The sequence below is a fragment of the Astyanax mexicanus genome, chromosome 5 (genome assembly GCF_023375975.1).
Source record: "Astyanax mexicanus isolate ESR-SI-001 chromosome 5, AstMex3_surface, whole genome shotgun sequence".
Lineage (NCBI taxonomy): Eukaryota > Metazoa > Chordata > Actinopteri > Characiformes > Acestrorhamphidae > Astyanax > Astyanax mexicanus.
Window position 1 is genome coordinate 24,248,240 of NC_064412.1, and position 25,587 is coordinate 24,273,826.

Here is a 25,587-nt window from a genome sequence, read left to right on the forward strand (position 1 = left end):
TTGTATTAACATGTAGTTGTCATGTTCCTCCTCTAGAGCAGGTGTTTTCAACTGGTCTCGGCTCCGAACGCACATTTTCTAATGGTCATTAAGTTGCGATCCACTTTAATAATATACCCACTTTTTAAGAAACTGAAGAGGAACATGACAACCACAAGTATAAAAATGAATAAAATATAATTAAGAATCAAAACTGCATAAAATAAATAAGGCTATAAAACAAGATGCTTTTACCTAACCTGTCTTTTGTGGAAGTCAGTGAGACAGTTGAGCATGTAATTTACCTTTGATCATAGTTTTAAAGTCTGGGGTGACACTAGACAGGGTATGGTTTGATGCATGTCGGCTACTATTGTGTGGGGTTTCTTGGCCTTCGCAATACGGTAAGCTACGTGGTAAGGCACCTGGTGTGCTTTTTCTTGTTTTGAGCAAAATTCTGTCAGACACTTCTGTGATTCCTTCAGCTAATGAAGTCGTCCTTGAAAAAACTCCACCGACTTGTTTAAATGTAAGATGTTTTGTTTGTTAATGTTGCATTAGGCTCTATTTACACTGTTTCGATGCGTCAACGCACATGAGCGCACTGCCCCCTCCAACTGGCCGATAATAAAGAAGAAATGGTTGAGCATTGTGACAATGCCACAGCCTACCTGAGCCTGAAGATTTTTGCTGACCACGTCCATCCCTTTATGACCACAGTGTACCATCTTCTGATGGCTACTTTCAGCAGGATAATGTGCCATGTCATAAAGTGTGTATCATCTCAGACTGGTTTCTTGAACACGACAATGAGTTCTGTACTGTACTCGAATGGCCTCCACAGTCACCAGATCTCAATCCAATAGAGCACCTCTGGGATGTGGTGGAACAGGAGATTCACATTATGGATGTGCAGCTGATAAATCTGCAGCAACTGCGTAATTCTATCATGTCAATATGGACCAGACTCTCTGAGGAATGTTTTCCAGTACCTTGTTGAATCTATGCAATTAAGGATTAAGGCAGTTCTGAAGGCAAAAGGGGGTTCAACCCGGTACTAGCAAGGTACTTAATAAAGTGGCCGGTCAGTGTATAAAATATAACTGAATACCCAAGGGAAAGTAGACTACACACTGATGGTAAATAAATGTTGAGGGGACACACCCGTTGTGCAACCAAACTCTGAAATACTGAACCGCCACAGTTTTAATCTAACTTAAGGAATAAACAAAAAAAATCTAACATTTTCGCAAATTTAGCTCCAGATCATCCAGCTCCAGATATTTGCTGTGCGTATGCCTGTGCAGCCTCTACTGAAACAGGTTTATGTATTGCCTTTATCTAAAGCCAGCCTCTTTATCCAGCACCTGCTAAAGTGGCATACCTTCTCCTGAGAAATGATGGCTTTGTACTCTGCTGTTTTCTCCAAAGTAATGAAAGCTGTGACTTTCACTCCGGAAGAAATTATTTTTGTTTAGCTTGCACGCTTCTCGGAGCGTCGGAGAGCCTGCAGGCAGAATTATACTTTTATTTGATATTACACAATAACAGTTCATTTCTGCCCAGAGGAGGTTTAAAGGGAGGCACAAACATGATGTATGCAGTTGTAACACTGATAATACATCTGCTGCATATCCTTTATTCATTCTTTGTGATGAGCAACACAGTGTAATATGCAGCTTTCAGTGTGTATGATTGTTTGCCGCAAATGTGAGACATATGTCATATTGTATAACTACTTATAAATTGTTTTTGGTCTGTATATATAGCAGTAGTATTGCAGAATGCAGTTTTTTTTGTCTATTTTGTTACGGTCTTAAAATAATGAGATGACCATAGTGTCTTACGATTTCAAAATAAGGGGATAGTATCTCAATGTAATGTGTTACGATCTCAATAATGAGACAGAAACCCAATGTAGTGTCTTACGATTTCAAAATAATGAGATAGTATCTCAATGTAATGTGTTACAATCTCAATAATGAGACAGAAACCCAATGTAGTGTCTTACGATTTCAAAATAATGAGATAGTATCTCAATGTAATGTGTTACGATCTCAATAATGAGACAGAAACCCAATGTAGTGTCTTACGATTTCAAAATAATGAGATAGTATCTCAATGTAATGTGTTACGATCTCAATAATGAGACAGAAACCCAATGTAGTGTCTTACGATTTCAAAATAATGAGATAGTATCTCAATGTAATGTGTTACGATCTCAATAATGAGACAGAAACCCAATGTAGTGTCTTACGATTTCAAAATAAGGGGATAGTATCTCAATGTAATGTGTTATAATCTCAATAATGAGACAGAAACCCAATGTAGTGTCTTACGATTTCAAAATAAGGGGATAGTATCTCAATGTAATGTGTTACAATCTCAATAATGAGACAGAAACCCAATGTAGTGTCTTACGATTTCAAAATAATGAGATAGTATCTCAATGTAATGTGTTACGATCTCAAAATAATAAGATATAATCTAAATGTAGTGTCCTACAAATGCTAAATAATGAGATAGTATCTCAGTGTAGTGTCTTACAAAGTAAGATAATGAGATAGTATCTAAATGTAGTGTCTTACAATCTCAAAATAATGAGATAATATCTCGATTTAATGCCTTAACGATCTCAAAATAATAGGATAGAATCTAAATGCACTGTATTACTATCTCTAACTAATTAGATAGTAACTCAATGAAGTGTCTTACGATCCTACGATTGCAAAATAATGAGATAGTATGTCAATGTAATGTTATGATCTCGAAATTATAAGATAGTATCTCAACGTAATGTGTTACTATCTCAAAATAATAAGATAGAATCTAAATGTGCTGTATTTCTATCTCTAACTAATGAGATAGTAACTCAGTGTAGTGTCTTAACATCTTAACATAATGAGATACTATCTCAATTAATGTCTTATGATCTCAAAATAATAAGATAGGTACAGAACAATGAGATCTAAATATGGTGTCCTACAAACGCAAAATAATGAGATAGTATCTCAATGTAGTGGCTTACAAATGCAAAATAAAGATCTATGATCTCAATGTATTATCTGTAATTTTTCTTAAAGAAAAATATTTTTAAACTTAATTAATAATTAAACTTAATATGTCAATGATGTATGAGAGTACCTAAATGTTATTATGTACGAGATAGGATCTCAAAATACTTAATAGTGATTTAATATCTTAATTTCTTAATATCAAAATAGAGAGGTGGTACCTCAAAATAATAACTTATCTCATCTTAAAATAATGAGATTTTGGTGGACAGTTCTGCAGTAAATGGTAGTGTGTCTAGCACTTCTGTGAGAGCATCAGCAGTGAGAGAGCAGAAAGCTGATGTTCTGCACTTTGACCTAATAGTCATTGGTTGAATGTGAGAATGTGCAAAGCAGCTAAAAACGTATCTCAGTCCAATTATATTGAGAGACTGCACTGTATGAAGCCAATTTTTTAGTGCGATTTTATAAAGTGTGCAGTCAAAATCCTTACCCACTGTCTACTTTATTTCATTCGTTCTTCTTTACATCCCTATTATCTCTCTATCTCTCACTCACTCGCTCTCTCTGTCCTCTACAGATACCCAGTCTTTTAGGAGACCCCTCCCGGCTACTCCTGCATAAAGTTCTGGGTCTCCGTGCTCCGGCCCCTGTACCGCTGGCAAAAGGGCTGCTGGGAGATTCCCCCACTGGTAGGTTTTGTAAGCTGGTCTTGCGTAGGCAGACAGACCCCCCCCCCCCCTCCCCTCCCCTCCCCGCACCCAGAGTGCAGAGGTTTGCGTTGCTGCTGCTTCAGAGAAATCCATTTGCAATGCAAATCTTCACACTGTTTGAGAAACCCATTATGAATAGTTAAGGGCTGCTGCTTCAATCAGTATTTTTTCCCTTTGTGATGTTATTCAGTTCGAGGGTGTGTGCGTACGCGCACCATTATCTGATATATTAAAGTGGATGAAACCTTTGAAATGTATGTACATGTGTGAGGTCATTACCATTTCAGAGTTAGTGCAGTATAATCCTCAATGGGAACCAAAGAAGATGTCCCTCTTTTCAAAAGATCAATGTTTTTGTGTGTCTTTGCTGGGAAAAAAAAAATACATGGGGAAAAAACATAAAACCATTATTACCTTTAACGTATGTGTCACGTTCTCGTCCCTTTTTTTTTTAGCATGTCTCTATCACTCTGGTATGTCCCTGTGTTTATTTTCTCTCTGCTCGTGCCCTGTGTGTATCCTGTGTCTTCTCCCCTTTTGCTCACCTGTTCATTTGTAGCTCCACCCCCTTGTTACCTGGTCCCAGGTGTTTCCTGTTTTCTGTCCTTGTCCGTTTGTATAAATAGTCCCCTTGTACCTGTTTTCCCCAGTTTCTATGTTCCCTGTGTTTCTTTGTAAATTTAGTTCTTTGTTTGTTTATTTTTGTATTTTTAATACTACTCGCATTTGCGTCCGTTCTCAGATTCCTCTCCTTGCTCCTGCACCACAATCCTGACAGTATGTTAATGTATAGTTTTCAGTATATTTTATTATGGCAGGTGTTTGGTTTGTTTTGCCTGACTTTTACTGGTTATCTGAGTAACCGCTGTGCTGCTGCTTATGGTGCTGATACAAGAGCTACTGTGAACATGGTCTCCATGGTCAATTCAGTCTTCATCTGCTCATTTACGCATCATTAAACTAAAGAAATGCAGAATTAGAAGTGAAGAGAGCTGGTGAGCTGAAAGAGACGACAAAAACAAACATCCTATTCGTCCACTCTAAAAAGAGACTGTACTTCAATGTAGGGCTGCACGATTTGGCCAAAATATCTAATTGCGATTTTTCCACAGAATATAGCGATTGCGATTTAATTTGTGATTACTTTTTAATCCATTAAACCCTAAACCTGTATTAGTGGTTAACATATATGAAATATAATTCTGAACTTCTTTCCACATAAAATATTCTCAGGGTTCGGCAGTTGTCAGTTTTATTTTTAAACTTCAAGGAACAAAAATAATATTAATAATAATAATAATAATTCACACTGGCTACAGCTCATTTGAGTGACTGTGAGCCCAAAGACTACAATCTCCAGCACTCTATAGACTACAAACGTGGTGACTTGTCTCTGAAAGAGCAGGCTGCGTCTTCCCACACACATACACTTGCAGGCTATTGGCTAATTCAGTTCGCAGCTCCTGTAATTGAAGAATCTCGTCCATTCAAATCGCAATTAAAAAAAAAAATGATTAAACATTCAGCCCTACTACAATGCATGTTTAAAAAGTACATTTTCTAAATAATCTACCTGTGTCTTTCATCAACACTTTCATCTGACAACTGTAATAAATACCACACTCTCACTATTTTCTCCGTTTTCTCGATTTTCAGGAGAGTTGGGTCAGGAGTCTACTCCCGTCTCATCCCAGGCCGGAGGTTCTATACCGGGGCTCATCTCCTACACCCAAGGCCGCTCTCACGCCACCTCTGGCACTGATCAGAATGGCATCCTGACTACAACCGTTGCTCCTGACAAGCAGCCTGCACCTCCAGGAACCACAGGAGGCTCTGCTAATGCTCAAGCCCAACTACACAACTTCCTTCCGGGGTTAACCAGAGCAGGCCTGGGCCCCTTACTAGGCAACGCAGCTCAGAAAGCCTCACTGAACACCCATAGTACTGCACCAGAAAATAACACAGGTGTTACAGTGAGTGTGTATTTCATTTATTTTAATTTTTCTCTATTGTTTGTGCTCTCACATTCTGGTGGTTTGTTTAGATTTAAAGGATCTATATGCAGTCTGACCTGTAAGTATTTGGACAGTGACACATTCTGTAAAATTGTCCTTCTGTACACTATTTTAATGGTGGTGACATGAAGCAGCCAAGATGTGGTTAAACTGTAGAATCTGAGGCTGTAATTCAGTATTTCTGTTAAAGCAGCACAGCTGAAATATACATTCAACAAATAAAGGTCATCAAAATAGCTGCCATTGCCTTTTTATATAGCTACAATGTGGAAGTGTTATAACAAGGCTTGATGAGCATATACCAAAGAAAATGCATTGTCCACAATTGACCCTTTATAGCATTATGTTTTAGGAGGATATAGCAAACTTAAATTTAGATTTTGAGTTGAATCAGGTGATTTAGAGCAAGGAATCATGCAAAACATGCAAAACAGGAGAAGGTCTCCAGGACCAGAGATGAGAGAGAACCACTGCTTCTTCATGATTAATCTAACAAAAGTGGTCTAATAGCACAAGACAACAAATAAAAAAACACTGTTTTCCTAAGTTTACAACAAGAATGTAAGAATATAGTAAAAATAAATAAAGCATGCTTCTTTACATATTCTTGCCCATATTTTGACCCACTTGTACGCCTCTTTGTATTGGACAAAGATATCCAATGTAGCAATATATTAAAGAATAATGTGTAAGTAAGGTATGGTATTGAAAGGCGTAATAACCAACAATTTGGTTTGTTGCCTGAGGGCAACACTATGCCATTGAGAGTTAATTAATTCCCAATTTTCCAGTAATCAATTACCGTTTTTTTCGCACTATAAGGCACACTTAAAATCCTTTAATTTTACCAAAAATCAATAGTGCGCCTTATAATCTCGTGCGCATTATGTATGAATTATACCAGTCAGGTTGAAGCGTTCTAAAGACGTTTTAGTAAAGGTTCTTCAGCTCCGAGGCTGGAGCAGTATTACCTTTAGCCACTAACCACAGCACTAGCTCTTTCATCTTTCAGAGGTGAGTATATCGGACTGTATCCTGTGTGTTTACCGCTAGCTGATAGCCCCCTGGCTTATTGGAACACTCAGGGTTCCTCAGTGAATCACTGTCGGGCGGCATTTACTAGCGCTAAGCACTGCTAACTTCGACTAGCACTGCTGCTAACCATGCTGAAATATTGGAAATCTAAGCTTACTGTAAATAAACGGAAGAGCTTTACTCACCCAAATAAACAGTTTTAAGGAGAGAAATCTGTGTAGATTAATATCCAGTGCTCCTTTGTCTTTGAAAGAAAAAACATTACAGTTTTGTTTATTTAGCCCCCCTCATCTCCCCTGCCCCCATGAATTAGAAGGGAAACATGGTGATACCCTTCTTTCTTACTATTGTCGCTTAAAATGCAGCTTATAATGTGGTTTTATGTATGAAAATAGACCAGAAAATAGACCTTAATTTATAGTGCGACTTATAATAGTTTAATAGTTAATAAAAATACGGTAATCCATAGTCTGTTAAATACGGCCTAGCCTAGTTATATATTAACCTAAAGAGAAGAAAAACTATATTACATAAAATAGAAGAAGGTGTGACCTATGAACAGTTCAATCTTTAGCATGCTAGCCCTTTTACTAATGGTTGCTTAGTCTCAGTGTTTTTTTTTTTTACAGAGTTTTGTCTAGCACAAAGTAGCAAATGAAAAATCATATTCTTCCAAAGCATTCTTCTTGAGTTTCGAAAATTTTTAAATTGCAAGAAGTCTAATGTAAATTATGCAGAAATCTGTAACCCTTATCAATAATGAAGTAGGAAAATAAGACATGTAAGTGTGCATGCATGTATACTTAGTGTCATGTGTGTCTTTGTATAGCTAGCCATTATTTGAATATTTAAAAGCAGCCTCATTCTGTCTGTTACACACACTGCCACACTCTTTTCTTAGCCATTTTTATCTACACATTTCTTTCTACCCATCTCTTTTATTCATTCATGTGTGTGTGTTCTGCAGTGTATGGGTCTGCAGGGTCAGTTGTGAATACCAAGAAAATTGCATTTCCATAGCAACATTTCTCATCATTGAATTACATTTAGGTTTATTTCTGATAAAGTTGAGAATGAATCAAGGCCTTTACGAGGACAGTAACTATGTCTGCCTTCTTTCTACACAGACACAACCCAGCTGTCAGACGTCTTTGCTGGGAGAACCACCCAAAGAGGTGAAGCTGCCTTCCAATCCCTACCTAAACCTGGCCAGCGTACTGCCTGGAGTGGTGCTTCAAGGTAATTTTTTTATGTATTTAATCATGTGTTCAATTACTTATGAAATGAATGCTTAACAGTAGCTAAAAAATACAGTTTACATTAATCTGACCCCATTTTATAGGTGGGTTGGGTATAAATGTCAATTCTGTAACTGTATTTGCCTCATACTCTAGAATCAAACTGACAAAATCAGACTAAAATGTTTTGCTTAAGAACTACTTTTTAATCTTTGCCCACTTACTCCACCATTACACCATTACTTACTCCCAAAAACATACGTTTGTGTCTCATTAATTACAAACAGCAACTGAAAGAGCTTCCCAAAAAAGAAAGAACCTACGTTTTAAAAATTAAACAGATGGCTCCGAGTGGTCCAGCAGGCTAAGCGCTACCACTATGATCAGGAGATCGCCGGGTCGAATCCTGTTCATGTAGCTTACCATCACCTACCAGAGTCCTGAGAGAGCACAATTTCTCTTGATCTCTCTGTGTGGGTAGATGGCGCTCTCTCCCCACATCACTCCAAAGGGTGATGTCGCTCAGCACAAGGCGTCTGTGAGCTGATGTATCGGAAACATGTCGCTACACTTTCCTCCGAGCGCGCTGTGATGCTACTTGGTAATGCTACATCAGCAGCAGTTCTAAAAGAGGCACTTCAGACAATGTGAATGATGAGTTTCAGTGAAGCCTAAATTGTTACTGGAAACAGACAAGGTGTATTTGTTCCTCTTTTTCAGTTTCAGTTCCTCAAAAGGTTTCTTTCTCTAGATCTGAGGGAGTCTTTTCTTGCCACAGTCACCTTGGTTTGTTTAAAATAAAAGGCTCGGGCCCAGATCTCTGAAAGCTGCTTTGTGGCAACATCCGTTCTTAAAAAAAGCGCTTTATAAATAGGTATGAATTTAAATTTGACGAAAGAGGTTCTGAGAAAAATGTCCCACAACTTTTTATATACAGTGTACTTCATCCTGCTATACATTGTACTGTTTAGCAACCCTTCACTGCCCCTTTAACTCAGTTTTACTGGATAGCCATAAGCTAATGGCATGTTTCAAACTAGCAGAGTAAAGATTACAGAGCCTTTTTATATTTTGTAGCATGAGCATGTCAGGTTACATCATACCTGTGTGAATTGGCATGTGTGTAAATGTCCTGGAAAAGGAGTTTTACAGCTTTTCTGAAGTAGGGAAATGCTTGTGGAGATTATTAGTTTTATCACGCATTAGCACAAGTCAGGTTATTTGAGTCTGTGCCAAACATCAGCTGCTATACAGTGTACACTCAAATCCAAAAAAAGAGCCAAAGAACTCTTTTGAGGCACAAAGCTTTTAGGAAAATCATTGTGTAGCATAGCCTATAGCGTGTTACATACACGTGCACATTTTTTATACATAAAATACATTTTATCACAAGTTTTTTAGGGTGGCAACAGTACATAAATCGAGTAGCCACTCCCATCTCAGTCATTTATGCTGATATTTCTTATCCCATGCAAATCTGTTATAAATTTTTCTGATGCCTGCATTAAAAATACATTACTTCACCTCCCTATGTGTAACTAATCCCATCTGAATAGGACTTAGGACTGTCACTTTCACTAGATAATAGTAGTGGCTTGAATGAGAGTGGGAGTAATAGTAAGGGAGACATTGTTTACATTAATGTATTTATTTATTTATTTATTTTTGGAAAATCATTATTTTCTTTTAAATCTAAACCTTGTATTTCCAAAGTATGGCAACTTTGAGAACAGTGAAGGTTAGTGGGGAAAAAAAAATATTTCATAAATTTAAGCATTTTTACTTAATGTAAAAACATGAGAGATTCAGAATATGTCAAATTATGCTAAAAGGCAGCTTTCATATAAAAACTGTTAATGTGAGTGAGTAAGTAAATAGAGTATTAATAATTATTAAATCTTCCAACCATTGTACAGATTTATTTAAAGCTACCAAAAGCTCACCCAATTTACTTTAAAGGGGACATATTTTACAAAAAAGTCACTTTTTTCCACCTGGGTCTCTACCTTCCCTATGAACATTCCAAGCATGAAGAAAATCCATCCATTAGTTTTCTGTGAATCTGCTGAAAGAGTTTGGTATCAGGAATCCTATGCTACTATGAGCCGTTTGGACGGCTCCCTTAATGTAACGTCACAATAAGCAATCGCACTATGGCTAAAGACAAAAGCAAAGGAAAGTCACACATGGCCTCAGCAGCAATATCTGATTTGCAGAAAAATGTCAAAGCCCTTGAACGGTTCATTCTGAAAGGGACTAAATCTGACAAGAATAGAGCTGGTGAGATGTTTAGCTTGATGTGAGAGTGATTTTGTGCAAAGAACTTTATGAACATGTTTTGTAAAGCCCATAGACCTATTCTAACTTGTGTAAAAAGAGATATAATAAGTCATTTAATGTAGGACTGACTAGATAGACTGGGTATTTGATGGGTTACCAGTTATACTGAGATTTCTCAAGGAGAGTTTTTGAATTGGTAATGGTACTGTGAATATATGCACACTCAAGTTACAAAGGGTATTCATGTTTGTTCTTGTATGTTTTGTGTGTTTAGTGTTTTCGTACAGTTTGCTCCCAAAAAATTTAGATTTATATTTTATAGATTTTTGGTCAGAAGGGAACTATGCATAATACTGTTTTTGTATATTATTTTAGGACATTATATCGATAAATTATAAAATGTACCTACATATAAACACACGTGCCAATTTTAAATATGACTCAGATGTATTATGAACTGTTGCTCGTGCACTCTCCCCCTGTTCTAGCTCAGTATTTCACACTCTTGTGTTTACAGTTCAGATCTGCCTTGTCTCAACTGTTCCCCGCTCAAGGCTACATTTACCGCCAGGGTGCCAACAGCTGGCAGACACAAGCAGCACAGTCTGTGTGTGCGTCTGTGTGAGTGGGTGTGTGCAGCAGGAATGTTGGAAAGGCCTTGGTTTATTTCTCTCTCTCTCTCTCTCTCTCTCTATCCATCTATCTATCTCTCTTTTCTGCAGCCCCCAGCAGCAGCAGCAGTAGTAAAGGTCAGGCAGTCGTTGGAACGTACAGCTCAGTCGTGCCTCCTGCTTCACTCTCGAGCACTCAGTACAGCACTGAAAGCTCCACCTCAGAGTACACACAACAGTACACTCAGCAATACTCTCAGGTAAGTCATGACAGGTTTACATATCATTCCTGTATTCTTTCTTGGGCTTGGATCACATTAGGGTTTCATCATTTGCATTTACCAGCACTCCTTTATTTACCCTTGCTAAATTTTTCCTCCCTACTTGATGCTTTCTTTTTAGTGTTCTGATGTAGAATAACACAGGATGAGTCATCCATTCTTTTATTTTTCTTTGATATGTTTTCAATGGAGATCTGCACACAAACACCCCGTTTTGCTCATTTTTAGCGAAAATCCCTTTTGGAAGAAATCTCGTCCAATGTGATATTGGAGAACAGTCAGACTTGCCTTGAGTTCCTCCTGGTATAAAAAAATGTGTAATTGTGACCCCAATACCATGATGATTATTTTGTCATCAGACCTGATGGTTTGATGGTATTTGGTTTCCCCAAACAGTGGATTCTTTTCAACTGCAGGGCCAACCAAGATAGCAAAAAAAACAGATCACATGCCGAGCCTGAATTATATTGGCCCGACTCCAGTATAAATCTAGGCCAGATTCCTACCCAAATGCTCAGCTCACATCCAGCCGAGTGCCATTTGTGCCAGCACCCCGGCTGCCGAGTGTAATACAGGAATTGGCCCAAGCTATTTGTGCCAGGACTCTGGTTGTCGAGGTTTACTGCATGTTAACCTTTAAAACATTACATAGTAACTAACTGCAAAATGGACAACTGTGAGTTTTCATACCGGTTGTGGCAACATAGTACAATAGCTACCGGCCTTGTGCAACATCACTACTGCAGCATTAGCAAACTGGCAAAAGGCCTTGTCCCACATTATTACTTCTGGCTTTGTCCAACTTTTGCATCTTCCAGGCTGATCCCACATTTGTGCTACAGCCTTAACATGCCTACTTACGGGCTCATCCAACATGACTACCACAACATTGGCGTGCCAGCGACCAGTCTATTCTGACAATGATAAAGTGTTATTAGCTTTACAGCAACCGGGCTCATCCAATATCACTTCCATGGCATAAGCACATGGACAAACTCCCACTAAACAGTTTTGTGGCCCAGGTTTAATGGCCCAGCTTGGTTTGTTACCCGAACAGTTGCCCCCACCATGCTAAGAACTGTCCACCCTGCAGTAAAAAAAGTACAAATGTTATGTCTAATCAGTTATGTCTAATATCAGGAGGCATGGCGGCTTAGTGTTTAGCACATTCGCCTCCCAGAGCTGGGGTCCTTGGTTCAAGTCCATATCTGGGTGGGGTTTTCCTGTTCTCCCTGCATGTGCATGGGTCTCCTCCCAGAGTCCAAAAACATGGAGATCAGCTAAAATGAATACTCCAAATTAGGCTGGGCAATTTTTAGGATTAATTTAGATAATTCAAATTACAGTTTCAATGAGATTTTCAAAATGGAGTAATTTTACATACAGACATTTTATCGTTTTAATCTAAAATATACGGAAACGCTCCTCATTTCTGAAGTGTTTACCGTTTTACCTTGGTTACCGGCGCCTCCCACAGACCAACGTGTGCATATTTTCTAAACGCTCTGTTGAGGACTGAGCTCATACCGGAAAAAGTTCCAGCACTGTTCCAGCGACACAAGCACCCGGTGGGATAATCATCGCTCTTTGATGAAGAACTATGAAAAATTGTGGAAAACAATAATAATCTCTTATTCAGAGTTTCTCCTGTGACTCATTTAGTCTGTTATTTCTCCATTTTCAGTCACAGACCCATGTTCTGAAGTATAATCAAGTATCTGTCAGTGTGTGAGAGGCTGTGTGACACGAGGTCAGCGTGTGATATGAACGCATGAGCTTGTAAACAATGTTTTGAATTATTGATTCACTCAATGAGTCGACTCAACCCAAAGCTTCTGAACACCAAACAGCTTTTTTTTATAGGTAAACCTAGTTGAACCATTTCTTCATTTCTAATTTTTAAGTAGGGAGAAATTAATCAATTATAACCTTTTTTTTTTTTTTTAGGCCATAATCGCCCAGCACTACAATAAATTGCCCTGTTTTTTTATGTTTGTTAAAACCTTTAACTTTAAAATTTTAACTGGTACTGTTTGTGCTGTAACTAATTTATTTGCATGTGTGAATGAGCAAATTGATCATAGCTTCCTGTTCCTTTCTGTTTGGTGAGCTGTTGATTATTTTTTTTTTTCTTTCAGTAAATGACGTTTAAGATGAGTCACTCGGTCATTTAGCTAATGCTAATGCTCCAGCCTTAGTGCTGCAGAAATTTGGAAATCTAAGCTTACTGTAAATAAACGGAAGTGCTTTACTCTCCCAAATAAACAGATTTCAGGAGACAAATCTGTGTAGATTAACATCCAGTGCTCTATTTAAAGTCACTTTTTTGTTTGTTTTCTTAGCTTAACTTTACTTAAAACTTAGTTAGCTACCTCCCACCCCCACCACCACCAACCAGCGGTGAGACCTGCTAAATTAGAAGTTCCTTATAGAAGTTCCTTATGTAAGAAAATAGACCAGAAAATAGACATTCATTGATATTGCTCCTTATAATATGGTGCGCCTTATAGTGTGAAACATACCATATTTTAGGCTATAGTGTGTCTTTCACCCCATTCCTGTCTGTCTGTCTGAGTTTCTCTTTTGTTGTTTTTCTCTCAATCGCTATCTGATTCCACAGCTTAGATTTCTGTTTAGTCTCAAACATGATAGAAAGGGGGAGCAGGGGGCCACAGATGCCTGCAGTAAAATGAATAAGGGAGTGATGAAAAGTCAATAGAGAAATTCAGAGAGATCATGGCAGAAGGAGGATGTGCTGTAGCAGCAGTGAGCTGTGAGGCTTTAGAGGAAATATGAACAGCAGAACTAAACACTTCCTATCGTCACACAGGTTGAGCATGGACAGAACACTAAAGACTCTCTCTCTCTCTTTCGCTCTCTTTTTCTGTCTTTCTCTTTTCTCAGAATCTAGGATAGAACATTTCCATTTCTTCAGTTCGTTCTTTTTGAAAGAAGAAAGTCTAGCACCATGAATATGTACACACACATACATTTATACACTCAGACAGCTCTACTGACTTCATATTCATGCTCCGTATGTATTATATAAGCACAGTGCTGCTGGAGTTTTTAAACACTGTGTCTACTTACTGTGCTCTCTATTAGGGTATATTCACATTACCAGGCTGAAGTGACTTGAGTCAGATTTTTTGCTCAATGTGGCTCATATCAGATTTTTTCATGGCTGTGTGAACGTGCCAAATCTGATTTTTTCAGATATGAATAATGATATGAATTAATCAGATATGAGTCACTTTTTATATGTGTTCCTAAATCGGCTACATATTCGATCTATGGGCATGCAACATGAATGTAAACGGTCAAATCTGAATTTATGCATCTTTTTGCTTTTCTGCATGTGCTACGAGCTTCTCTCTAGTACACACATCTCTTGTTGCAGCTGTGCAGCTATAGCTGCAAAAACAGCAAAAGCAAACCGCCTGGCCTTTTTTCTCCTCCTCGACCTGAAGATGCTCCACATATGAGCTGCTAACGCTCATCCATTTCACCTTTATAAAGCTACGAGTCGTCTCTCAAATATGATGTTTTATGTTGTTGGTGAAGAAGGAGATGTTTATACACGTATCAATGTGCACATGTAAGGCGTTTCAAGGACAGATTCGTTCCTATTACACACAGATACAGATCACTTACATTTGTGAATGTGAACCGTCAAGATAGCCAAGTCCGATCTGAGCAAAAAATCGGATTGGATTTGAGCAATGTGCCTTCTAATGTGAACGTGTTTAAAAATGTTATGTGTTTAAAATCTACAGCAGCACTGCTGTGTCTCATACACTCACGCCAATACATCACCACTGTGTCACCCACCACTCAAATAATACCTGTCTGTGGTGGTCCTGTGGGGTCCTGACCATTGAAAATCCGTGAGAAAAGAGTATAATAAAGTATAAAGAGAAAAAGAAAGACTACAGTCTGTAACTGTAGAAATACAGTGTTCCCATATGCTCAGTGGAGCTGAAAAATGGGTAAAAGGTGTAGAAACCACAATATGGTCATAATGTTACGCTTGATCAGTGTACATTTAAGTCTATTTAAATTGAAATCGATTCTAATAGGATAACTGGGAATTTGTATGCTGAAAATATACAAAAACACGTACACACATGCTCTCCTTGGCTGAAGTTTTGGAAGATAAGGGCATTTACTGGGATTAAGTGGCAGAATATGGGTCTCCTGCTCTTCATATCACTGTTAGTGCACCTCTGAGAATGGAAAGAGAGAATGTGGGAGAGGGAGAGAGAAAGGGACAGGGATGGGGGAGGAGGGTTGGCTGGGAGTAGTTTTGTCCCATCTGGTCCCTCACTCCCCCGCAATCTTCAGCTCCAGAGAAATGAGACAACGAGCTTTCACGCTGGATAAAGAGAGGGGGGTGAGAGAGAGAGGAGAGAAGGAGTGCGAGAGAGAGGGAGAGATGGAGTGAGTAATCAGGGCATGTCAGAAAGAGTGGTGAAAGCGAATGGAGATTCGTATGCTGCTGGAATAATGGAGACTAGAGAAAAGGAGCAAATGAATGAAAGAGTGAGTCAGTAGGAACTGAAATCTGGAGCACTAACACTAACAAAAACAAGCTCATCATTAATATGCCGCACCTACACTTTCTGTGATTGTTGATTCTCTACAAGTTTCTCCACACTCACTCACTGTTCACCCCTTCATCACTATATAAAAAATTTCATTCATTTTTCACACTGACTGTTGTAGAATGTTCATCCTCTGTTCTATATGTTCTAAACGTGCATCACACATGTATGCACTCTGTGTCTGTTTCTATTTATTGTTTTAAAATTATCCTTATTCAGATTGTTCTACAGCTTTAAAAAAAATGAAGAGACCACTTCAGTTTCTGAATCAGTTTCTCTGATTTTGCTATTTATAGGTATTTGTTTGAGTAAAATGAACATTGTTGTTTTATTTTATAAACTACAGACAACATTTCTCCCAAATTCCAAATAAACATATTATCATTAAAGCATTTATTTGCAGAAACTGTGAAATGGCTGAAATAACAAAAAGAGGCAGAGCTTTCAAACCTTAAATAATGCAAAGAAAACAAGTCATAAAGTTTTAAGATTTCAGAAATCAATATTTGGTGGATTAACCCTTTTTTATCACAGTTTTCATGCATCTTAACATGTTCTCCTCCATCAGTCTGTAGAATGTTCTCAAAAACACTGTTCTAGGATGTATATTTATTATTTTAACTGTTTTAAAATGTTTCTCTTATACAAACTGCTCTAGAATGTTCTCCAAATCCATACTGTCAAATAATTATGTCCGAAACTCACTTAGTTTGAGATGTTCCTGCCTTATTCACAGTGGTCCAGCTTATTTATCCCAATTAATTAACTTTCTAGAATATTCTTACTTTATTCTCTCTGCTTTTTTTGTCTAGTTCATCAGTATTGATTTTTTAGCTTTGTATGTGTTTTGCCAAGTTATAGTTTCTGTATCTCTCAGCTTATAAATGTATGTATACTATGACTCCGTGAAATAAAAGTGAATAAAACTCACTAACTTCTGACTGTAGAGTGAGCCCAGGAGCAAGAAATAGAAATTGTCACGTAAAACTCAATAATTAAGCTCCAGAAACTCAAATCAGCTTGATTTAATGACTGACAGAAGTGCACAATTGGATTTGATCAACTGAATTTGATTCTATAATTTATCCTGAGAGGAGGGAAGTGTATGTGAGGCAGACAGCAACTCGACTACACACATGCACTTAAAAATCTCAGAGGGGGGAAAGCACACGACTGCTGTGAGTGTTTGATGTGAACGATTGCTCCTATTGGTGTTTGTGTGGTAGGAGGCCATGCAGCAGTGGTACCAACATTACCAGGCACAGAGCTACAGCAGCAGTGGCCAAGAGACTGCTACAGCCACTGAATACAGCAAAGAGCAGCCTCAGGTGAGCGTGCACGCACACACACACACACACACACACACACACACACACACATACAAACACACACACATACACACAAGCACACTTCCAACTCCATTTGTCAGTTTCAGCTGGATAGTGTGGAGATGTGAATTGAAATTGTGAAGTGTGTAAAAAAAATCATCTGTTATGCAGAAAAACACCCAAACAAAGTTGTACACTATACGTTCAAATGTTTGTTGATACCACTTCTAATGAATGCATTCAGCTGCTTTAAGTGGCTTCCATTGTTGAGACACATGCAAATGCACACTTACACAGCGTGTCTAGCCAATAGTGAGCTAAACGTTTATAGTTCCCTCCAGAATTAAGCTGGAAGGATGATGGTGCTTCTTCTAATCCATTTGAGATGAATTGGGGAGTTGGGGTTGAGGTGGGATGGTGATCATCCAACATTATGTCCTAATCAATGCTCTTGTGGCTAAATGCTATTAAGTCTTTACTGCAATGCTCTGGAGTCAATTAGAAGTAGACAGTAACTCCAACAAAAGCATGTACCTTCATCCATATGCTGTATGCTTTGAGATCTGTGGAGCTTGGAGACTTAGCTCATTTCATTTAATGTCAGTGTCAAAATTGCAATCAGCAACATGTATGCATCTCACACAGGGGATGTTCACTGTCACATAGTACATGTGGGGGCTTGAAACATGCAGCTATGTTTATTCATTCTCAGTCTCTTTCTTCTCACTCTTTTCTCCTCTCTTTTTCTCCGTCTCTTTCTCTGGCAGACTGTAGTCACGTCCTCATATGGAGACTACTCTACCTATATGCAGGCTGTCAGTCAGTACTACTCTCAGACACAGATGAACCAAGCAGCTGCACAAGCCTACCAGCAGAGAGATATCAGCAAGGTAGACACTCTCTCTCTCTCACACACACACACACTCATACACTGATTTATGACTGCTTCAACAAATCCACCCATTACTGGCTATAACACAATATCAGCACCGAGGCTGCTAAGCTCTAGCTCTTAAGTCGTTCAGAGTTGAGTATTATCAGCCTGTAGCCTGCTGCTAACCCTGGCTAGCACTACTGTAGCAGTATTAGCATTAGCCACTAAGCGCTAGCTCTTTTGCCATTCAGAGGTGAGTATTATCAGCCTGTAGACTGCTGCTAACCCTGGCTAGCGCTGCTGAAACAGTATTAGAATCAGCAATTAACCTGCTAAGCGCTAGCTCTTTTGCCGTTCAGAGGTGAGTATTATTGGACAGACACGTTTACCATGTTAAAACAAGCTTTGTAGGACGAACCGCTAGCTAATATCGCCTGGCTTACTGGAACATTTACTGGTTCCTCAGAGTAACGCTATCAGGTGCCAGTGGAAATCTGGAAATCTAAGCTTACTGTAGGTAAATGGACTTTTTTTTTTTTTTTAATAGAAATTACAGTTTTGTTTACTTAGCGTAGCTTTACAGGCAAGACCTGCTGAATTATAAGGAAAACATGTTGACACCCCTGTTCCTCACCTGTGTCGCATAATGCACCTTATAATCCAGTGCACCTTATGTATGAAAATAGATCTGAAAATAGATGTTTATTGATAGTGCGCGTCATAATCCAGTTTGCCTTATAGTGGGAAAAATACGATAAATGCTGCAGTTAGCAGTGTTCAGAACTGCTAACTGTTCGAAGGAAAAATGACAGCAATTCTGTTCTCCCTGTTACATTCAGTGAGGCATCAACATGGTTTTGAAGCTGCTATTTTCAAGTGAAAAGGCTGTTTAGTGTTGTTTTATTGAAGATGTGCATTCAGTATACAGGATTACTAAAACATCAGGCTTATTTGATCAGTTATTGTTCACACATGGATGTTTTTGCATGCCAATGAATATTAAAATGGAGTTTTGCATTTAAATAAGAATTAATTCATCTGTGATTTCTGTCTCTTTCTCTCTTTCTAGGAGCTGGAGGTAGTAAAGCCCCCCCTGGCTGCCCCACTGACTCTGAATGGCACTGCCCAAACTGTACTGCCCGCCTACAGTGCCCTGCCAATCATGCCGGGCTTTATCGCCCCCACGCATGCTCACACACATGCTCCCAGCCCTGTCACACACACACACACAGCGCACACAGTGACGGACTGGAACCAGTATTACTATGTAAGTAGTCTGCGTGCGTGCGCGGGGACCACACTTTGGCAGCACAACCGTGCAATTAATTGTCATTCCAATAAAGTCAGTCCAATTGGATTAGAGAGAGGTAGAAAGTGAGTGCACATGAGAGAGTGCACATGCTTTAGGGAGAAAGTGACTGATGTAAGATTTATTTGTACTAAATGTAGAGTGGTGTGATAACCATCTCAAAAAATATCATGCCAGTGTTTTGGAATTACCCTAAAGCATAAAGAGATTAATAATTATATACACAAAATTATAAATACTGGTACACATCCACTGGATGGCTGCTATGGGATTTGAACTGCAATATAATATCTGTAAATTAGCAGATTTTCACTGTTTTCTGAGCTGTTTTCTTACTAGTTTTGTCAGTTTTTGTGACCCTGTGTTATAAAAACCTAGAATAACAGGATAGCCTCAATGCTAACAGCCAGGTAAAGCCATGATGATAACAGACACAGCAGTCATCTTTAGCAGTGATTGAGTTGGTTAGTCGCATTGCTAACTGTTTCTCTTAGCTGGATTACTTTCTAGTAGTTGTTGACCGTATCCATGAATCCTGTTTTCATTTAGATGTGAAGATGGAATATTATGGTACAGATTTCATTAAAAGATATTTCATTATATCGTGGCTGTCACCAAAAACTTGTATTTTAATAATTGCTTTACAGGTTAATATGCCAAGTCACTTTGGAAGATAAGTGTTGGTTTATTCATAATGAAATTTAAGATAATGTATAGCAGATGTTTCCGATTTGGATTAGGGATGCTCCAATACAACCTTTTCCCATCTGATATCGTTACTGATACCAATACTTATACTGGATTTTCAATAAAAATTAAAATTGAAAATCTTTATTTTCAATAGCTATTCTGAACGTATAGTCCAAGTCAAAAGTTTGGACATATTTTATTCATTTTTTTTTTTTCCTGGAATGGTTTTCAGTTAACAGCTGTGCTGAACTTGTCAAGAGTTTATTACTAGAATTTCTTGCCCTCTTAATGTGTTAGAGTTCCCTCTGTTGCACAGAATAAGCTTATCATAGTTACCAGCCTCAGAAACCACAAGTTAACAGCCCCCCAGATAAGAACCACCTTAATGCTTCACGCAGTTTAACACATTTAAGTTACTACATGATTCATAATGTGTTTCTTCATAGTCTGGATGATTTCAGTATTAATTTAAAAAGTAGGAGAAATAAAAACATTGCATGAGAAAGTGTTTCCAAAATTTTGACTGGTACTGTAATGCAGATACAGTACTTATATCGGTGCACACTAGTGATGATATGAGGTGAATATACGCTATACAATGTTACGTGAAATGCATGGAATGTGCAGTGATATTAAGCATAATTATTGTAGTGCAATTAGCTTAGAAATGTCAAGGGGATGTGATGTGTGTGTGTGTGTACATGTGTATGTGTTTTTTTTAGCTAGCCCAGTAGGAGTCTGGCATTTTATTAGTGTGAAGTGTGCTCATCAGTTGGAGAGAAAAGATGAAGAGAAGCAGAAAGAGAGTGAGATGTTCACGTCTGTGTGTAATCCTGCTGATGTAGCCAGGACAGCTCAGGCTTCAGAATATAAAAAAAAACCTTTACTGATCATTTAACTCTTAATTTGATTAATCTTTAGCAAAGCAATAGTAAAGCTTTGAAAGTCATCGAGAGTCATGTCAATGACGTCGGTATAGACTAAAAAACACTTTCCAAAAAGTAGGATTTCGTAGGCGATTTCGTAATGAGGTTGCTACTTGAAACAGATGATGTGATTGTCATTAGAATTTGGTACAAAATCAGTAAACCACGCAGCGCTTCAGTGTTTGAGGAGTAAAGATGACAGATGCTTTATTGGTGCCAAAACTTTTGTTAAATGTTGTGACAAGAAATAAAAATTACAAAGAGGTAAATGCTTTAATGTCCCAAAACATGTTTTGGAATATGTTGCAGGCCTAAAGAAAAAAAATAACAAATAGATTAACAAATTAAATGAATTTGACCAGATAAAACATTATTTAAAAATATTTGGGTTCATATGCCTGCGAACTTGATTCATCCCAGAGGGAAATTCTGGAAAACAATCCGGCTCAAAAGACTGATTTCCAGAATTTCCCTCTGCAATTAATAAAGTATCTGTCTGTCTGTCTATCACAAAAAAATATGAGAATTTTCCTTGCTGCCACAAATTTCTCTGATTTGGTGTTGTATGAAGTTATATCATTGCATGCAAATGGCAAAATAAAAATAAGTAATATCTCTAGACTTCACAGTATTGAAAATGACAAAATGTAATGTTCAGCTGAATAATAAATTTCTCTCTCTCTCTCTCTCTCTCTCTCTCTCTGTTTCTCTAGAGTCAGGCTCGAGGACAGAAGCGTGAGTACCCTGCTCTGCCCGTTCAGGACGTGGCGTCGGAGGGGCCGTACATCGGCCAGCATTCTCAGGGCCTTGGTGGCCAGTATGCCGACTACTTCAAGAAGAAGAGGATTTAGAGAACACACTCCTACGAAAACACACGTCTTTCTTGACTACATTGTTGTTGTCATGTCCAAGCCTTAAGTCTAAACTCTGTCCTCAATAGCTGAGACTGCTGATGTTTGATGTGTGAACGGTCTGACTGTTCTCAGACTTGTTTATTCCTGGCTTTAAAGCCTGTCTTTTCTTTTTGTTGTTTTTTTTTTTTCTTTCAGAATGTGGCACACTCTGTGTGCTGCGTAATGGAAGACGCTGTGCTTTTGACATTTCCCTGTCGTCTGCCATTTCTTCTGATTGCCTCTCTCTTGCTTCCTCCTCTCTCTTGTTTTCTCTCTTTCTTGCTCTCTCTCTCTCTCTCTCCCAGGCAGGGTACTTTTCCACTCCAGGGGAGTGTGTGTGTGCCTGTATATGTGTGTGTATATGTGTGTGTTTGTGTGTATGTGTGTTTTCTTTGTAAGTGGTCAAGGGCTGTAAAAAACAGAGCTATATTTATTAGCAATTTGAATATTTGGTTTATTAGAGAAATAGAGAAAACTGTATCTGTGTACAAATATTGTGTAAATACTTCAACCTCACACTAACTTTACTGATTCATTAAAGCAATGTTCCAGCATTTCACTTAACCTCGCACTGCTATCTGTCATATGCTCGATTAGCATTTCCCTGTGCTTACAGAAGAACAGAAAATCATTGCCTCACAGCGCACTGTAGTTATTAGGAACATGTGGAGATGTTTAATTGAGATCAGAAAGATCATCATAATGTGCCATAGAGTGAGTGGTTTATTAGTGCACTCTTCTTCTTATGGAAGAGGAAAAAAGAGTGTATTCAAAACATGAGACTTTACTCAGTATTATTTGACCTATTAATAAACCACATTTTTAATTGACATTGACAATATGGCATGAAAATTCTTTTCATTTAAATTTTGCAATAGAAATTACAGAATAAAAGACTATTGCAATGAGCTTTTTTTTTAAATATCGTGCAGTATAAACAACCCTGTGTGCGTAGTGATTGGATTACGGTTCACTTCGATTTCGGTTCGATTATCGGTTCACTTAAGATCTGTCCATAGTTGGTCAGAAGCGAATCTTGCCCATGTTTAATGCCACGGTAAACTGACTGTTCTGTTCATTTTCTTGTATTGAATTCTATGAGGCATTCATTGGTCAAAAATAAATAGTAATGAGTAATTAGTCTAAAAAGAATCTGCTCGAAAAATGTACAGCTCTGGAAAAAAAATAAAATAATAATTCTCCCAAATTCTGAATAAAAATATTGTAATTTAGAGAATTTATTTTAGGAAATAGAGAAATGGCTGAAATAACAAAAAATATGCAAAGCTTTCAGACCTCAAATAATGCAAAGAAAACAGAAATCAATATTTGGTGGAATAACCCTGGTTTTTACACACAGTTTTCATGCATCTTGGCATGTTCTCCTCCACCAGTCTTACACACTGCTTTCAGATAAATTGAATGCAATAAAAATGCAATACTAATTCCCCTCAACACTCAACAAATGCCACAAAACAACAAAACAAAACAAAAAAAAAACGCTTCTGGGCAACTGCTTTTACTGTTCTTCTACTAAACACATGTTAACACATGCCAAAGCTGTTTTAGTTTCTGTATTAATATTTACTGTATATGACAGATGCAGCAGCAGAGGTTAGAACTGTAATTATGCTGAGGTTCTCCTTTAACACAAGGGCCAAATAGACAACTCTGTTTATAGTACACACACACACACACACACACACACACACACTTATCTATCTATTAACCAGGCTCTGCTACAGTGGACTAATCCTCACTTACAAAAATGTGTAAATGTAAATTGTATGTGTATGTGTGTGTGCGTTTGTGTGTGTATAGCTCTGTACATAGTGCTGTAACTGTAGGAAAGATCAGCCATTCTACTGCAGGAGCCTTAAGGCAGAACGAGCTCAGAGTCTGTTAACTGATGCACTTAGCCACTCAGACGGACCATGGCAAAGGCTAAAGGCAATAATGTGTAATAGGTCCTCTTCTCTCTGCTGATGGATACACTCTGCGCTCACTCTTTTTTTTTTTTCAGGCACGTGTGAACATACACGCCACTCGTCTTTCAGAAATCTGTTGTTCCACGCTAGATACAGTTTCAGGTTTCCGTTTCTTTTTGGAATGGATGGAAATCTGGAAATCTTGTGAAGGGTTTTCCTAATGCAGTTTTTTTTCGTCTGCCATTTACTGACATAGCAATAGCAGTAATATTGCTCATCACTTATCACATCAGCTAAGTTGTTTATGCTCCACCCACAAACGCTTTCTGGTTTGAGTGACCGCTAATAGGTTAGGGAGACTTTAGAAAAAGTACCTGCAATTTAGGTTGTTAGATAAAAAGATCCTACTATCTTCTAAAAAGTACTTTGTGATGGATTTGTGCTCTTTCCAGGGGGTATTTCTGTGTTGTTCCCAGTGATTCCAGGTAGGCTGACTCCACTGTCCACCACAACCCTGACCTGGAAGAAGAAGATAGATGGATAGATAAGACCAACTATGGATGCAAACCATTGCATCCATTAGCTCCAAGAAATCGGTCATTGAGTGCCTTTACATGCACTTTATAATCAGATTACTGCGGAACATCAAACATTGGAGTTTGTCAGTAATCCAATTATTGCTTAAGTGATCAGATAATGGGAAAACTCAGACTTTACATGAGTCAGGCAATAACCAGATTTGGATTGCTTTGCAACCATCCAATACATTCAAAAATATAACATAACATTTACTTGACATAAGCCCGAAATTGATGCCCAGCTTTTTTTTAACACATCAAGCTGCTGCGATATGAACATACACTACAGTGCTGCTTTTTATTTTCTCATCCTAACAATGACTTTATTACTGCACTTCACCTGTCAGATCTCACATTCTTCTCTTCACCAATAAAACTGAGATTTAGTCCAGTGTTTAACTGAGCTAAAAGCTGGCGTTGTTGCCATGTGGGTCAGCCAGACATGACTCCTCCACTACCAGTTTCCTCCAGCTTACAGTTTCTTTTGAAGGTGTTGGAAACAGTACAAAAAAAAAGAGACTCATGCTTTTAAAAGTTACAGAGTTATCTGTGTCTTTGATCTGTCTTTTTCTAGTTATTATAAAATATTTTTTATTAATTTCCAAAGCTCATTTTATTTTCTTTGCTACTTTGCCAGTGATTTGTTTGCTAAAAATCACTCCCTCTTTTTTATACCCCTTTTTTTTTTTTTTTCAATATCGGATTATAAGGCGCACTATTAATGAATGTCCATTTTCTAGTCTATTTTCATACATAAGGCATTATGCAACACTAGTATGGAACTGGAGTGTTGTTCTTCTAATTCAGCAGGTCTCACAGGTGAGTGTTGAGCCCTGTGAAGCGAAGCAAAGCTAAGTAAACAAAACTTGTAATTCTTAAAAAAACATTTATTTTTTTAAGTCAAAAGAGCGCTGGATGATTAACTACACAGATTTTTCTCCTGAAGTATGTTTATTTGGGGGAGTAAAGCACGTTTATTTACAGCAAGCTTAGATTTCAAGATTTCCACTAAGGTTAGCCAGACAGCACTACACTGAGGAAGCCTGAGTGTTTCTGGTAAGCCAGGGTGATATTAGCTAGCAGTTTGTCCCATGTAGCTTGTTTTAACACAGTAAACACACAGACTACAGTCCAATATACTCACCTCTGAATGGTGAAGGAGCTAACTATCGCTTAGTGCGGTTAGGGGCAATGCTAAAGCTGCTCAAGCCATGCTATCTGGGGTTAGCAGCAGGCTACAGAACAATAATACTCACCTCTGAATGGCAAATAAGCTAGCGCTTAGCAGCTA

At 38.2% G+C, this 25,587-nt stretch overlaps 1 protein-coding gene across 2 annotated transcripts in view; it reads left to right on the plus strand.

The window, feature by feature from the left end:
* The window catches only part of raver2 (ribonucleoprotein, PTB-binding 2), a 108,848-nt gene extending 85,891 nt beyond the window's left edge, over nt 1-22,957 (plus strand). For both annotated transcript variants that reach the window (XM_007248212.4, XM_022675866.2), the window contains exons 8-15: nt 3,574-3,685; nt 5,363-5,679; nt 7,884-7,995; nt 10,997-11,145; nt 16,997-17,098; nt 17,866-17,988; nt 19,042-19,239; nt 21,611-22,957. In XM_007248212.4, coding sequence (XP_007248274.4) covers nt 3,574-3,685; nt 5,363-5,679; nt 7,884-7,995; nt 10,997-11,145; nt 16,997-17,098; nt 17,866-17,988; nt 19,042-19,239; nt 21,611-21,748 — 1,251 coding nt within the window. In that variant the 3' untranslated portion in view covers nt 21,749-22,957. The remainder of the gene's footprint in view (nt 1-3,573; nt 3,686-5,362; nt 5,680-7,883; nt 7,996-10,996; nt 11,146-16,996; nt 17,099-17,865; nt 17,989-19,041; nt 19,240-21,610) is intronic.
* Nucleotides 22,958-25,587: the final 2,630 nt, after the last annotated feature.